Source organism: Triturus cristatus, chromosome 1_2, assembly GCF_964204655.1.
Source record: "Triturus cristatus chromosome 1_2, aTriCri1.1, whole genome shotgun sequence".
Lineage (NCBI taxonomy): Eukaryota > Metazoa > Chordata > Amphibia > Caudata > Salamandridae > Triturus > Triturus cristatus.
Genome location: NC_140580.1, coordinates 851,129,102 through 851,146,217, shown reverse-complemented (window position 1 = coordinate 851,146,217; position 17,116 = coordinate 851,129,102). Strand labels below are relative to the sequence as shown.

The following is a 17,116-nucleotide window of genomic DNA, read 5'->3' as shown; positions in this document are numbered from 1 at the left end:
AATTCCATGTTTCCTCAACACCTCCTTTTTTCCACCGCCTTTGGTTTTCTTTTAAAATCATTGATTTCAGCTATGTTATTCCTCTTGGGTCAATTGAATCACACTAATCCCACAGCTCCCAGAATGCACTGATTTGTCAATTGAAAGCCCACCACTAGAGTCACTGTGTCATGTTGACATGGAGACATCTGGGGACCCTAGGCAGGACCATACTTTCAGTGCTGCCAGGCAGGCAGATTCATGCACAATGGGACATTCCACTCCCACAGGCACTCACACATTCTACTCCTGCCCTCAAAAGGAGAAAGGACGTGGTAATCCTCATTAGGAAAGGATGGGGGATAGACAGGCCAGCAGTAACTGGAAACACACTATTATCCTGACCACTGCATCCCTGGGATGAGTCCCACAAAATAGTCTATACAAAGTGCATCTTTGCCAAGGTCTAATTGCACTTAATTTCCGGGTTTGGGCTGTATGTTCAAAGCAGGCATCATTAAATATTACAAAATCTATATTATTGACAAGAGGAGGTCATATGGGGGCAGGGGAGTGTTGCCATAGATTCGTTGGTGTACATGAGAAGGTGTTCAACTCTCCACCATTTGTTTCCTCAGGTCTAGTGGCTGCCTGTGCTGTCTCAATCCTGTGTAGCTTCATGAAGGTGTATCTGCTCATCATGTGCCTAAAGTGAGTATCCATTCTGCACGTGTTTAAACATGGGTCTCAGTAGTACCTTCTCATCGTGTGCCTCATGGGAGTATTTATTCATCAATGGTCTAATCTTGAGTCTTAGTAGAATCTGCTCATCATGTGCCTCAGGTATTATTTATCATGAGTCTGTTCATGAATCTCAGTAGCAGATGCTCATCCTGTGTCTTAGGTAAGTATCTGTTCATTACAGTTGCAACCATGGGTGTCAGTAGTACCTCATCATCATGTGCCTCATACGAGTGTCTATTCACCCGGGGTCTAATCTTGAGTCTCGTGGTACTTGCTCATCATGTGCGTCCGGCATCTATTCATCATAAGTCTATTCCTAAACCTTAGTAGTACATATAGGTGAGTATCTATTCATTACAGATGGAATCAGGGGTCTCCTTAGTGTCTGGTCATTATGTGCCATTGCTAAGGTGGAAGCACGGGTCTCAGTAGCACTTGCTCATCATGTGCCTCAGGTATGAATGGGTTCATTACAGGTGAAAGCCTTGGTCACAGTAGTACCTACTCATCAATAGGTGAATATCTACTTATTATGGTTGGAATCATGGGTCTCATTAGTACCTGATCATCATGTGCCTCAGATAAGTATTTATTGATTAAGGGTATAATCATGGGTCTCAGTCGTACCTGGTCATCGTGTGCCATTGTTTAGGTGGAAGCATGGGTCTCAGTAGCACTTTCTCAGCATTTGCCTCAGGTAAGAATCAGTTCTTTACAAGTGAAAGCCTTGGTCTCAGTAGTACCTGCTCATCTAGTGCCTCAGGTGAGTATCTGTTCAATACTGTTGGAATCATGCGCCTCAGGTGAGTATCTATTCATCAGGAGTCTAATCTTAAATCTCAGTAGTACCGGCTTATCTTGTGCCTCAGGTATCTATTACTCAAGAGTATTTTCATGAATCTCAGTAGTACATGCTCATCATGTGCCTCAGGTAAGTATCTAATAATTTCAGGTGGAATCATGGGTCTCAGAAGTATCTGATCATCATGTGCCATTGTTAAGGCAGAATTATGGGTCTCAATGGCAATTGTTCATAATATGCCTTAGGTAAGGATCTGATCAATATAAGGAAAGCCTTGGCCATAGAAGTACTTAATCATTATGGGCCTCAATTAAAATCTATTCATGATTTGTCTAAACGTGAGTCTAGGTAGTACCTGCTCATCATGTGCCACAAGTATCTATTCATAATGAGTCTAATCATGAGCCTCAGTAGTACCTGCTCACCATGTGCCTCAGGTGAGTATCTATTCATTACAGGTGGAATCATGGATCTCAGTGGTACATGCTCTTCATGTGCCTCAGGTGAGTATCTATTCATTACAGGTGGAATCATGGATCTCAGTGGTACCTGCTTATCATGTGCCTCAGGTGAGTGTCTATTCATCAGGGGTCTAATCTCGAGTCTCAGTAGTACCTGCTCATCATTTGCCTCCGGTATCTATTCATCATGTGTTTCTGTAGTACATGCTCGTAAAGTGCCTCGGGTAATTATCTAGTCATTCCAGGTGGAATCATTGGTCTCTCTCGGTAGTACCTGATCATCATGTGCCACTGTTAAGGTGGAAGCCTTGGCTCAGTAGTACCGAATCATCATGTGCCATTGTTATGTGGAAGCCTTGGCTCAGTAGTACCGAATCATCATGTGCCATTGTTATGTGGAAGCCTTGGTCTCAGTAATACCTGCTCCTCATTTGCCCTAGTTGAATGTTCATTGCGGGTGGAAACATGGGTCTTGGTATACTCTATTATCGTTCTCCTCGGATCAGAACTGCCCATCCTTTTTCTGTGCTTGAACTATTGGTGGGGTTGTGCGGTGGATGTGATCCCAGGGAAGTGCTTCATGGGGGCATATCTTGTAGTCAAACACTGCCTCCTTTCCAAAGTTCTTTGTGTGGTATTTATATTGGAAAGAGTGTTGAAGCAGTTAGGGTGCTCGTTTTGTGATCTGTGATCAAATCTGTGCAATTACTTGCATCCTCTGCTAGCCGTCTCTCTGAGAACAACCTTCTGTAAATCGCATGTTTATTTGCCTTAATCTCTAATACTTTAATTCTGCAAACTTTCCACAACTCAGTTCAAGATCACAAGCTCTCCTTTGAAAGTCATACTCCTGCAAACAAGCGATACCTAATCTCTTGTACCTCATTAGGTCAAAGCCTAGCAGACAGCGCAGCTGTCTGGTTTGCTAACTCCTTCTTGTGGGCATTCTGAAAGCTTCCCTGGGAATGCATTCTGCCTACTGTTTACTGTTGGCTTAGTTGTTTGTAACTCACAGTTGCTTTCTATATGCTGGCTTTATTTGATTTAAGCTGTTCAGCTTGAGTTCACTCCTCCATGGAGAATTGCCTGTTTACTGTATCGTTCTGAGGGCTCGCTTTCTGTAAACAGGCCTTTAAATCTTGTTATCTTCTCATATTTGCTTTGCATTCAAATACAAAGGTCAAATGTCAGGCTCTGTCTTCCAAGCTTGGGCCCTAGGTGTACAAAACCACTTTAAGGGCATTAAGCTCCAAATTGTAAAATCAGAGCCTTTCTGACAGCAAAACTGAATTTTTTTTATTCACCAAACCCAAATAGCAATTTGGTAACGTTACTGAATGTTATCAGATCGCTGATTGTGTTTGAGAATAAATACTGAGTTGTATATTTGGAAGGGGCGTGTGAAGGGCGCCTCTTCCAGATATCAAATCTTTAAGCTATGTATTAATATTTTGTGACCAAAATCAGGTCGCAAAACATTAATATTTTACCACCTCCTAAAAAGGGGTGGTAAAACCATTTGCAGATAGGAAGAGGTCCCTTTGGGACCCCTACCCTTTGTGAATGTTCACAAAAATAGTTTTCTATGAGCTGGCAGTGGTCCATGAGACATTTTCCTTTTTCTATTTTATTTTTTATAATTCTTTTTTATTTAAAGTTGGAAGCAAAGCAACTATTGTTAATGACACATTGTTACAGCACATGTTAACAAATACAACTCTTTCACAGTGCAGGGTACGCATCCGTTACAATATGTACAAAGTTATCAGTAGCATGTGTAAAATTTCCCCACTCTCATTGTTCCCCGTGTAAGGTCGAATCCTCAAACGGCATACATAACATTCCTCTGCTTTTGTTCCAAGTCCACTTTTGAGGACAACCTCTTCCCTCGTAAATCACTCTTTCAGCCTGCATGCACCAGTCCATGTCATTTTCCTATCTTCGGAGTCTAGGCCCGGCCACCCCCTTCCACGTCTGTGCAATATTGCGTTTCGCCACCATACAACCCAGGGCGATCCAGGTTCTTTCTTTGGATGTGAAGTAGTTGTTGTCCCAGACATTAAGGAAACCCCATCGAGGCAAAACCGTTACTTGTTTACCACACGGTGTCAACATTCTCCCTGTTATTTTATCCCAGTAGTTTTGAATAATCGGGCAATCCCACCACTGACGCATAAAAGTTCCCACTTGACCACATTTCTTGGGGCAGAGTGAAGAATCAGAGACGCCCATTTTGGCTAGTGTCGTACTCATGTAGTATGTTCTATACAAGACCTTTAGTTGTATTAATCAGAATCGAGAACCTACTGCCACCTCCCGGAGGGACGCCAGTGCTTCTTGGTAGTCTTCATCGCTCATTTCTCTCCTTTTTCTATTTTTAAATAAATTCCGTTTTCCTTTAAGGAAAACGGGCTGCATTAAAAAAAGAAACGTTGCTTTATTTAAAGGCAATCACAGGCATTATGGTTTGCTGACCCCAGCAGGGTGCCATGTTTGAGAATGTAGCCATTCGTAGTGGGTCGCAACGTACAACCTACCTAATACAAATTAATGAGGTAGGTCGAATTACGACCTTCTATGAATCGGTATTTTTAGAACCAGCCTATTAATACATAGGTTGGTTCTAAAAATATTAATGTATTTGTTAGAAGTAAGTGCACAAATGCGACCACTTCTAACAAATTCATTTTCTACATTACATTTAAGGAATAAAAGCTTGTGAATCATTATCTTTTGCAATTATATGATTTCTTACATTGAATTTTTGTACATGAGGGCCATGGGTGTTTACTTTTCTTACGCTAGCTTCAAAGTGAGAGAATTCATGTCAGTCACAATCTTATTGTGAAACGAAAGGCTTTTTTATAGCATACAACAGAGTAAGCTGTGCTGATATTTCAGAATATGTCAGAATTCTGAAGTGTGTTGGAAACAAATATTTGAATTTGATCAAAACACATTAATGCACTAGGTTATGACATTTCCACAGATTATTATTTGTGTGCAATAAAACTGTATGTCTGTGCAAATGAAATGGTCATTTCAACTGAAAAATGTGTTGTCTGTAATGGCAGTGCTGTACCACACCATTCATACTCCACACTACGCCACTCCACTCTACACCGCTCCAATCTACACCACTTCAATCTACACCACTCCAATCTACAACACTCTACTCCACTCTATGCCCCTCCACTCTACGCCACACCACTTCACTCTACCACACGATCTCCACTCTACAACAAGCCATTCCATTCTATGACACTACATCCCGCCACTCCACTCTAAGACATGCCACTCCACTCTAAGACATGCCACTCCACTCTATGGTCCTCCATTCTAAGACACTCTGACACCCCACTCTACGCCACTCCACTCAACTCCACTCCTTGATACACCACTCTACTCCACACCCCTCCACTCATCCCACTCCAATCTACCCCATTTCACTCTACCTCACTCCAGTCTGCTCCACTCCAATCTACTCCACCCCAAACTACCCAAATCCACTCCACTTCACTACAATCTACCCTAATATACCTCACTCCACTGCAATCTACCTCACTGTACTCCAATCTACCACACTCTACTCCAGTTTATCCCAATCTACCCCACCTCACTTCAATCTACCAAACTCTACCCCACTACAATCCACCTCAATCTACCCCAGTTTATTTCACTCCAATCTACCCCACTCCAATCCACCTCAATCCCACAACCCACTCCACCCCACTTCACTCCACCCCACTCCAGTATACACCAATCTACCCCACTCCAGTCTACCCCAAAATACCCCATTCCACTCCACCCAAATCTACTCCACTCCTGTGTTCCCCACTCCAATCTGCCCCAATCAACCCCACCCCACTCTTTCCACTCCAATCTATCCCACTCCACTCAAGCTACCTCACTCCATTCAATCTACCCTACTCCACTCCAATGTAATCCACTCTACTCCTATCTACCCCACTTTCCTCCAATCTACACCACTCCACTCTACCCCAATCTACCCTACTCCAATCTACCCAAATCCACTCCACTTTACCAAAATGTACTCCACTCCTATCTATTCCACTCCAGTATACCCCAATATGCCCCACTCCACTGAACCCCAAACGATACCACTCCAATCTACCTCATTCCACTCCTATCTACCCCACTCTATCCTAGTCCACTCTACCCTACTCCACTCTACTCCACTCCACTCTACATCACTCCATTCAATCTACCCCACTCCACTCTAACCCACTCCACCCTACCCCAATCTACCCCACTCCAGTCTACCCCACTCCAATCCACTCCAATGTAACCCACTTCACTCCAATCTACCCCACTCTACTTCAATCTATCCCACTCCACTTCAGTCTGCCCCAAGCTACCCCACCCACTCTAATTTACCCAAATCCACCTGACTCCACTCCATTCTACCACACTCCACTTCAATCTACCGCACTCCAGACTTCTCCAATCTACCCCACTGCAATCTTCCCAATATGCTCCACTCTACCCCGGTCTTCCCACTCCACTGCAGTCTACCCCAATATACCCCACTCTATTTCAATCTAACCCAATTCCACCCCACTCCACCCCCATCTACCCCAGTCCAATGTACCCCACCACACTCTACCCGAATCCAATGTACCCCACTCCAGTGTTCTCCAATCTACCCCACTCCAATCTACTCCACTCTACCCCAGTCTATCCCACTGCACCCCAATTTACCTTACTGCACTCCAACCTACCCCTATCTACCTGAATCCACCCCACCCAACTCTACCCCACTCCAGTCTACCTCACTAGAGTGTACCCCACTCTATCCCACTTCACTTCAGTCTATTCCATCCCAATCTACCCCATTCCAATCTACTCCAGTCCAATCTACCCCAACCTACCCCAATCCACTCCAATCTACCCCACTCCAGTACTCTCCAATCTACCCCACTTCACTCCAATCTGACCTATTCCACTCTACCCCAAATATACCCCACTCTACCACAGTCTACCCCAGTCGACTCCAGCCCAATCTAACCCACTCCACTTCAATCTTCCCAAATCCACCGACTCCACTCCAATCTACCCCCTCCACTGTAATCTGCCCCATTTCACTCCAATCTACCCTCCACTCCAATCTCCTCTCCACTTCAATCTACCCCATTCACATCTACCTCAATCTACACCACTCCAATCTAACCACAATCTTCCCAATCCAATCTACCCCAATCTATCCCACTGCAATCCACTCTATCTACTCCAAATTGCACACTCCACTGCAGTCTACCCCACTCTAACCCAATCGACACCAATTGACCTCAATTCATCCCACTCCACCCCAATCTACCCCACTCCAATCTACTCCATTCTGCTTCACTTCAATCTACACTCCACCCCAAACTACCTTACTCCACTCCAACCTACCTCAATCACTGGAGATTAAACAAGCAGTCAGTTGTGGTATCTTTGTATTGACTTCTGACCCCTAAAATGGGGTCAGGTCGTGCTGTTCTCATGTGCGCACAGTTTGGGGTGACCAAAAGCCCTGAGTCCTTCCTAATTGTTGTACACACATAGGATATAATACGTATCACAGAGAGGGTGGGGATGATTTGCTTAATACGTGCAAGTCTCCTCGGTCATGTCATCCATCTGATGAGTTTATAGACCAGCGTGGCAGGGATGTCTTGAATTACAATACTTCTCTGCTGTATCCTTCAGTGCAAATATGCTGTTTAGCAACCTGCCATGCCTAGGTTAGAACGCTCTGAAGGTCCCGTTCACATGTCCCCAAAAATTCAGTCCTTTCAGTTTTGTGCTCTATGGCGTCCACTTCAGTCGAACCAAGGCTGGACTGGCCGTAGCAGGCACCGGGTGTTTTCCCGGTGGGCTGGAAGGTGGGTGCCGGTTTTGAAGCAGTGGGGGCTGTTATTACTGAGGGATGGTTTTACTTCTCGCTAGCACCACCCTATAGCAAAAGTGGCAGCAGTGCTGCTTCTAGCTAGCACCCCTCCATGCCCCATTCCCCCTCATCCCCCCAGGGCCGGTCAGGCAGAATTGCCAGGGCTGGTTTGTATTCCCAGTCCGGCCCGAAGTCGGACACGCTCTAGGTGGATTCTGATCTCCTTTATATAAAGCCATTTAGGTTACATCGATGATGCTGTGTGAGTGAGAATGCACACAGAGCCGCAGTTTGAGGGCGTGAACAGGCATACCAGCCGACTAAAAGCAAAATATGGAAGTATACTCTGGATGGACAGATCTACGTGTATTTTCTCAGGCAATTAATACAGAAATGCCTTTCTATGGGGCTCGTTATATCATTTGATTCATTCCATAATGGTATTAGTATTTTGTTGTCAGCTCCGAATGTCAGGATTATGATGATGCTATATGACAATGTTTCAAACCTGATTTAAAGTATGTGGCTAATACTTAACATTTCTCCAAATGTTGCAGAACGTGGACAAAAAAACAGAACTTGATGAGCTCTTCATGCATGGCATTGGGGAAATATAGGAGTAGCAAGTAATAATGTTGCACTGTGCATTACTTCTGCATTTAGAGTTTTGCAGAAATAACGTACAATAAAGTTGCTGCACTTTTTTCTACAAATATTTGAGGTTGGTTTTCATAATTTCCATAAACCCTTTACTAGCACAAACAATTCATAGATTTTCATGAAGTTATGACTTTACTATCTTATTGTATTTTTTTTTTTACAGAGTTTTATTTTATATAGCGTGAACTTGACCCCGAAGGTATTGGGTATCAGAGCGCTTTACAGAGCACCAGTTGCGTTCCATGAGAAAGCATTCATTTTTGTTAGGTACAGGAGATTAAGTGATTTGCCCAAAATCACAGGATGTTCAGTGTCATTGCCGAGACTCGAACCCAGTTCCCCAGATTCGAGGTCGACCGCCCTAGCCGCTAGGCCAACTCCTCTCCCCTAATTCTGTGATAATGAAAAAATCTGCACTAATGCTACATATTTTAACAGCTACAGCAGAAGCCTAGGCAATATATTTTCAATGTGGTTACATAGGTAATTTAGCGTGTCTATTTGTTTGTTTGTTTTTTTATGGACTTTTAAGACTACTTGGCATTAACCAGAACAGTGGTGTGACCTTTGGTTGTGCTTCTTTCCAGCTGTGAGTTTTGGTGCAGTATCATGAATGAAAATGTTGGTAAACTAGAAGCAATTGTTAATTGAAGCTCCCACTATCATCAGACTACTTTTCTTTTAATGTGCCTATTGGTGTTAAAGCTTCTTTGTTTAAGAGATGCACCTTTTTGAATTTTGAAGTGACTTTATAATATTTTTATTAAATAGAGATGGAAGCCCCTCTTTGGGTGTGAGTGGCAGTGCACCAGTGACACGTGAAGTAATAGTAGATGTTGTAGCACCCAGGATAATGTGCTGCAAGGCTAATTACTTATAAGGTCCCAAAGGCGAGCCCTATTGGCTAGGTCAATGCTTGTTGTTTTTTATGGTGGCCAGTGTTGTATGTGTTTTAGTACAGTAGCTAACTTCTCTCTTTCTTGGGTGTTGTCCATCCTTGCTGTCTCCCTCTCTTACAATGTGTCACTGTCACTCTTCCTTGCTCCGCCTCTCTTGTTGTGGTGTTTTCTCTATGGCTTATTTTCTCTCCTTTTGAACACTTTCTTTCTTGCACTGTCCTCACTGTTCTCCCTCCCTCACCTGCTCTTTCCCCTCCTTATCTCTCCATCTCCCTCTCTCTGTTGCTCTTTCTCTCGCACTCTTGTTCCATGTTTCATTTGCTGTTTCTCTCCCTCTCTCTCACTCTCACTTTTTAGAGGAAGCTATCTAACCTGAAGTGAGATGGGGTTTTTCCACTCCTTTTACGGACGTGGATTCTGTATTTCTTTTAGGGTCAAAGTTTACCCACCCTCTGGCATGTGAGACTTTATTATCTTGCTACAGGTGGTTGATTTTCTTGCTTTTGATGAAAAGGTTGCTTGTCTTGTTGCCATACTAGTCCGAGACAAAATTCACTGTGTTATACCGGAGCCAATGATATCTTTCATTTGACCGACAAAGTCATTTGGGAAATGGAAATATATATTTTAAACATGCATCTGTACCTAGGGACAGATTGGCTAAAAGCTTGTGTTGCTCTTCTCCTTGCCCGACGCAAATTGTCATAAGGCAACACAAGTCCTTTATTGGGATTTACTAAGCCACGCACAGCCAGGTTGATGGGCTCTGCGTTGTTTAGTAAGTTCGTAGTAACTCAAGGCAACACATATCACTGCCTTGCGTTTCCTTGCGTCAGGGATGCACTCCATAGGTGAAGTATGGTCGAGCCCATGCTTCCACCCATGGATTTTGGCGCGTTCACAGATTCAAAAAGAGTTGCATACTTGGGAATGCATCAATGTGGTATGCCTCCCAGACCCAGGCGTAACTAGGAGAAATATCTTTATTTCTCCTCGTTGTTTCTTTTTTCTATGTGTAATGAATTCTGCATCAGACTTATAACAAGGAAAATGCCTTTAAGGATTGTTTTTGTGCAGGAAGGTGTCCCTTCTTGCCCAAGACCATCCTGACTGTAACACAGGCACTCCTGCACCATGGTGAAAGAGTGTCTGCGCTCTAAGTAGCACACAGTGCACCAGCGCTAGGATGCAACAGAAATGCGCCATATCTTTGTAAATATGGCACATTTCTAATGACTACCTTTCACGCAACGCAGCAGAGCAAGTTGGCTTGCTGAGCTGTGTTGCAGGAAATGTTAGTAAATCTGCCCCTTAATGATAAAAAACGGGTAACACCAATCCATCTGCCTCATTCCCAGCATTGTAATAGTTTATTTCTTAAGCTTGATACATTAGAAATGGCAGCGTAGATAGCGTTTTCCTTTCGAATATCATGTTTGTGTGTTGCTGGGGACTGGGGCCATGTATTCCGTAATGAAATATCTTAAATTCTGTGGCTGGTGGTCGGAGAGGCAAGTTCTGGTGTTACAGTGACACCTGCAGGCTAAGAGTGGGAATACTTGTGGAGCAACAATCTCCTTAGCGCTCATGAAGCTTCAAAGCTAACTCAACCGGTAAAAAGAGGAACGAACCATAGTTTGCCCAAAAATGTATATATTTGTGCATTTTTATTTAGTGCGGAAATAACTCAAAGGTGTTTGAGCGCTTTTCAGTTAAGCAGGTTTCATTACTAGAGATACAAAGTAACAAACAGTTGCTAGTTACGTCAATTACGAAAGGCATAAAGTGGCGTGTCGAAACATTAGGATGTTTGCTCATTTCGGTCGTTACAAAGGCACCTATATACTAATTATAAAAGGAAGTAGGTAGTGAAGGTAGTAGCAAGGTTAGGTAAGGTGAGACAGGAGTAGGGCAGTTAGACTCAGTCCATGGTACATTATTAAATAGGGACGACAGTAGTACATGCACTGCTTTAAATGGGCCGGTACTCACCAGTACTGAGTACCGGCACTTCTGAATTTTCTGGCCCTCAGTACCGGCACTTCTCATTCGCCAGGGAGAGTACCGGTACCCTAGTAGATGGCACTGCAGGCTTCGGTTATTTATCTCCTCTAGCACAGGGCAGATGCCGCTCTGCTTCTCAGGAGCTTGTAAGAGCGCCAAGCCTCATGCTGAGTCCCTGCTGGAGATTCCAGCAGCGCCCATGTGAATGGCCTGAGCCTGCAGGGGGCAGAGGGCTTACCGTGCGTCACGCTGTGACTAACAGTGCAGGGTCTAGACAGACCCTTCACTGTCGATCATGTGCCCGAGGACTATTCTGCTGAAAGTGCTTTAGCCTCACCCCGCCCCTCTCCATCAGGTGTGTAAATGGGTTGGGACGGGCAGTCAGTCAGGATATTGATTGCACTGGCCATTCTAAAGCAGTGACAGCCCAACAAAATCCTCTGCCTTCGTCAAAGCCGGTTTTCTTTTCATCTTTTTGTTCAGGACAGGAGCTGCTTCTCTTTGTGGACGGAACTTCGGAAGGAGTAGGGATGAATGTAAAGACGTGAGGTGGTTGAGTTTTGAAATCATTAATTGTCTCAGAAATTGTATTTTAACACACATTTCTGTAAAGTCAAATCTGGTGCATTTCTTAACTTTAATTTTCCAGACGGCAAATTTAGGGGATGAGTGCAGCATGGAGGGGTGAACAGGAGACCAGTACGGAAAAAAAACAGGGAGAAAATGTAAGACTTGTGGAGAGTAAGCAAAAGAGGAGCAGAACTAGTGAGAAGTTTATAGGCTGGGTGAAGATTAGAGGCAAGTGGAGATAAAAGGGAGAGAATTAGGACACTCAGTAGATTTTAGAGGGAATGTGGAGAGATAGAGCGTGTGCGTATGTGTGCACGCTTGAGAGCATATAGTATTTTGCCACATAACAGCATGGCATTAAGAAGTAGCAAATATTACAGAACAATAAACTGTTAACATATCATCCTTTTTGGGTTTCATTTTGTGTAATGAGTTAACCTGTTTTGGTTACATAAACACATTTCTCATGTGTTTTTCATAGTTGCTGCAACTGATATAGAAGTCATTATGTATCGTCATATGTTGCCCTAAGCCCCGCCCCTAGCCCCGCCCACTCACCACACCTCTAGCTCATATTAATGAGTACCTGCACTTATTTTTTCCCATTTAAAGCACTGAGTACATGTACACATGTGATGAAAAGAAAGGACGAACAAGACCAGGTATTATGAGCAACGGGATAGGAACAGGGCATAGAAGTAAATTGGTAAAAGGATATCTCGCGCACCATTCAATAAATCCATAAAGCGTACATAGTGAAGGGAAAGCAAGAGAAGTACTGGATGGTATCAGCAGATAGGTGCAGAAAATCAGAGAAAGTAAGTGATCTTGGAAAAACCCAGGAAGTGGCAAAGAGTGAAATAAACCAAAGTAAGGGCTATAACACTCAGAAAGCAGTGAGAGGGTTGTAATGGCAAGGGGGGGGGGGGGTATCTGAGGGGGCCAAACTGTGGTTACGAGACAGCTAGGGCTTGAATATTAGAGGAATATATAGGATTCTTAGCCTCAGTCAAAATACTTTTGAATCTGGGAATTTTAAGCTACATCTTAAAAGTTGCAAGATAGGAAGTGGTACGTAGGGCTAGTGGAATTGAATCCCAAATTCTCATGACACTGCCAGTTAATGTTTACTTCTCAACCTTTATGTTTTTTAGTGTAGGACGCAGCTTGCGGACAAGTGATTCTGCAATCCTCGTTGACCACAAGAGATTTTTAGTTTCTCAGCCACATAGGAGAGTGATGAGATGGGTAGGGCTTTGTGAGATGGAGGCCATCTTAAATTGTGCTCTTACTTAATGGGAAACTATTGTGGTGTTAAAAGATCAGGAGTAATCGGTCAAAGAAGAACCCAGAGATTGAGACAGAAGAAATCCCACAGAGGGGGACCCAGGAGGAGGAAGCAGAAGCTCCTAATCCTTGACGCTGCAGGGATGAGCCAGAGGGAAGAAGGGAGGAAGGGAATGGGCCCTCTCCCTAGAGGTGCACGGGAGCGAGGGTATAACATGACAGTTCGGGGGAACCTGGGCATCCTTCACTGTTAGAGTGAACAGGAAGATTACAGCGCACAACACGCCTGGGGGAGGGAAGGCTGGGGGGTGGGAGGTTAGCTGATTAGTTAATATGAGACGTTTGTCTGAGTTGTATTATGGCCCTTGACAAGGCGCGAGTGAAAATAATTTTGTATTCTACGAACGGTTAGTGTGGTAAAACAGGGGTGTAGGGCGGATGGGGTACTCAAGGTAGCAGTGGGTCACCTAAGCAATAATGACAAGACATACATGTTGTAATGATAATGTTTATTGAAGTGGGTGAATTGCAAGACAGTTTAAATCTAACCGAAATGAGAATTGTAAGACAGTGCAAGTTGAAATGACTAAGTGCTCAATAAAAAATGTGTTTAAATTAAAACAAAAAAGGAGTAATTGGTCAAAGGCAGTGAGATTAGCATTTGGCATAGCAGTGAGAAGACAATTCCCATAATCCAGTCTTGATGGAACAAGTACCTATACTATGGCTGTTAACTCCCCAAAGCTGGGGAGTAGCTTGGTCAGTATGATTGGGGGTGAGAGCTTCAGATTTCCCAACAATCACGCTGGGACATCTTATTAAACGCAGGCCGAAACATGTTGATCATTTTCGGATGCAGCTGTCTCTAATGTCACAAGCTATTCATTTTTAATCCTGTCACAGGGTAGTGGGTTAAAATGTATTAAAGTTTGTCTTAAAATAACCTTGTAGGCAGTTTTCAACCACTATTCACTATAGCACTGCACCTTAACTTAAACACACCGTGCTCACGTAGGGTTTTAGGACCATCCTCTCTTACCAAAACATCCCTATGCTCCTCCCCTCGAAGCAAGGGGGTTGTTGCCCACATCACGACTAGGCTCTTGACGCAAGGAGGCACCCCTATGATGAAGCATGACACCTTTGGTGTGTGAGGGGAACCGTCCTTTAAAAGGGATCCCCCCTCTAGCATGGTAAGCACATCTCACGCACCCAGGACATTTACCGGTAGGACCCGTGGGCTCTTTTTGTGAGTTTGGTACATCTTATTAAAACAAAGTTTATGAGAGGCATGACACGAGGTGGGCGTAAGGGGCAGTGGAACGAGAGAGGAATGTGGATTGTTACTTGTACTTAAAAAAGTTGATTAGTTTGAAAAATATTGCATTTTAAGGCCTTCAAGAAATAGAAGAGAAAGAAAGCATGTGTGTTTTTGTCAGTGTGGGCATGTACAAATCCCAGGTGAAATCCGACAGACACTTCACTTGTACCCAACTATTTACTAAAGAAACCTCCCCCCACACCCCCACCCAGGGCTATGCTCCTACCCCAAAAGCAACCAAAGTTGGTAAGAAGAGCTCTTGGCTATAGCAAAGATGTGTGCTTTCAGGGTAAGTCTGTTGTCGAGGATAAACCTAGGGATTTGGTTTTATCTACAATAGCCAGTTTATGCTCCAAGAGAGTAGATGAATAAATCCACAATTGAGCTGGCAAGTTGGATTTCTTTTTAGGAGATTTGCAGAAACTCTGTTTTTGAGTGGGTCGAGGTTCAATTGATGATTACAAATTCATCTGCGGATGTTTTCCAGGATGTCGAAGAGCAGAAAAATGCCATTCAGGGATACAATGTTTATATAGACCTGAGCGTCATCAGCATATTGATTACAAAGTTACCCAGATTTCCTAGGGTTAGCCTAAGTGGTTCCAAATAAAGATAAAACTGTGTTTGTGATACGAAGGAGTTTTGATGGATCCCTTCTTTGAAACTGACTAGATATAAATTACATATTTTATTCATTTGGATTCAGATAGACAAAGAGGAGGTGGACCAGTGTAACACTACACTTCAATGCCCAGTCATTCTTTCATTATGTTGATCAAAGAGATCTGATTGACCAGTTCAGAGGCAGCCAATATGTCTAGAAGCACAAGTATCTGAGTTTTGAGATTCAAGAAGGTGGAGAGCCTCATTAACAACTTGTAGAAGAACTGCATCAATGCTCTAATTCTGTCTAAACCCTGGATGATTGAATGTCCTATTGAAATTCTTGGATTAGATGTGATGAAACAGTTTCGAGCCTAAATAACTTTTTATCACCTTCCATACGAAACGTAGTCTCTAAATACGGTAGATATTGTTATGGTCATTTAAATCAACTGAGTGTTTCCTCCAAAGTGGGGATTTGCTAAAACATGAACAATCCAAAGTTGGGCAAATTCTGTGCTGCTCATTGCACTGTACGGTCTACATCGAAGCAATACATTGGCCAATTTCCAGACTGCCATGAAATATACTTGGGACACGCAACTAATTCACCAGAGCAGTTCAGTAGGGTAGAATGTGTTAGGCAGTTTCTTACAAATGTTTCTAGGCACTGCATCAGTAAAATGTTTTAAGGCTTAACTTTGGTTATCATTTCCAGTAAATTCTTACTCAGAGATTTTAGTAAAATGAGACCAGGTTGCTAGAAATGTAGGGTTTACCTTGCAATCAACTACAATTTCAAAGGTTGGAGGAAGGAGTTTGATGGACTTTACCTTCATAGCGAAGAACTTCACAAAATCTCCACTCTTGGATTCTAGGATATCAACTGTACCAACAGATGTTGGGCTATTGGATTGTCCAACTAATTCAATGAGAGGTTTTGAGCTATTCTTGGAATAATCCAATACTGATTTGGTTTTTGAGGACTTTGATGTGTAATTGTGTAAATGTGTTTTTTTTTTAACTTCTTCTGGTAGCCCCTTGCTGGTTCGTATTAGAAGGAGACATGTCTCCCTATGGGGCATATTTACAAGGGCTTTATCTCCACTTTTTTGGCTTACAAATCCAAAAAAGCGTAGATAAAACCAGCGCCCTATTTACGAGAGGGTGCTAACATGCATAATCGCATGTTAGCACCCTTTTTGCCAACGCCTCACTTTGTATCTCCAATGAGATGCAAAGTGGGCTTTACTGGGCGTACCCAAGATGGACTACGTTGCAAATATCGCTGATGTTTACATCACAATATTTACAAGGCAGCCCACATGATTTTAGCACACATTAGATTTTGGAATCCTAACGTCTGCTAAAATCCTGATTTAGCCATCCCTAACATAGGTGGTGGATTATGCTGTGGGTCGTATCAGCAAGGTTATCGCCCTTTTGCAGGAAACATCGCTGGAAAACCAGCTATATTCCTTGCAAAAGGGCGATAACCTCACTATCTCTGGAATTTTTATCGCCCTGGAGTAACGCTTTGTTAATAACGCGCTACCATGGCGATAAATACCAGAGATAGCCTGCGATAATATAATTATCGCTAAGCACGGCCAGCGATAATTATCGCTAGCTGTTGTTAATATGCCCCTATATTCTCTATTCTTCTCTGGTATTGTCCTTCCTGTTTTATTTCCTTCAAGAACCAGGGAGCAGAGTGCTATAGTCTTTTCATTTTACGTTTCAGACCAGCCCAATCACCAAGAAGGTGCATCATGCAAATGTTGTGATTATTTTTGGGGCCATTGATGTCTTGATTAGTTCAAATGGAGGGGGGAGGGGGGTTCAGACTACTCCCTACTTGCATGTGTGTCAATGTCAATATTATTGGTGCTC

At 43.3% G+C, this 17,116-nt stretch overlaps 1 protein-coding gene across 2 annotated transcripts in view; it reads left to right on the top strand.

Moving 5' to 3' along the window:
* The window catches only part of TMEM82 (transmembrane protein 82), an 87,368-nt gene that overhangs the window by 28,301 nt on the left and 41,951 nt on the right, over positions 1 to 17,116 (top strand). For both annotated transcript variants that reach the window (XM_085609034.1, XM_085609033.1), the window contains exon 2: positions 618 to 690. In XM_085609034.1, coding sequence (XP_085465160.1) covers positions 618 to 690 — 73 coding nt within the window. The remainder of the gene's footprint in view (positions 1 to 617; positions 691 to 17,116) is intronic.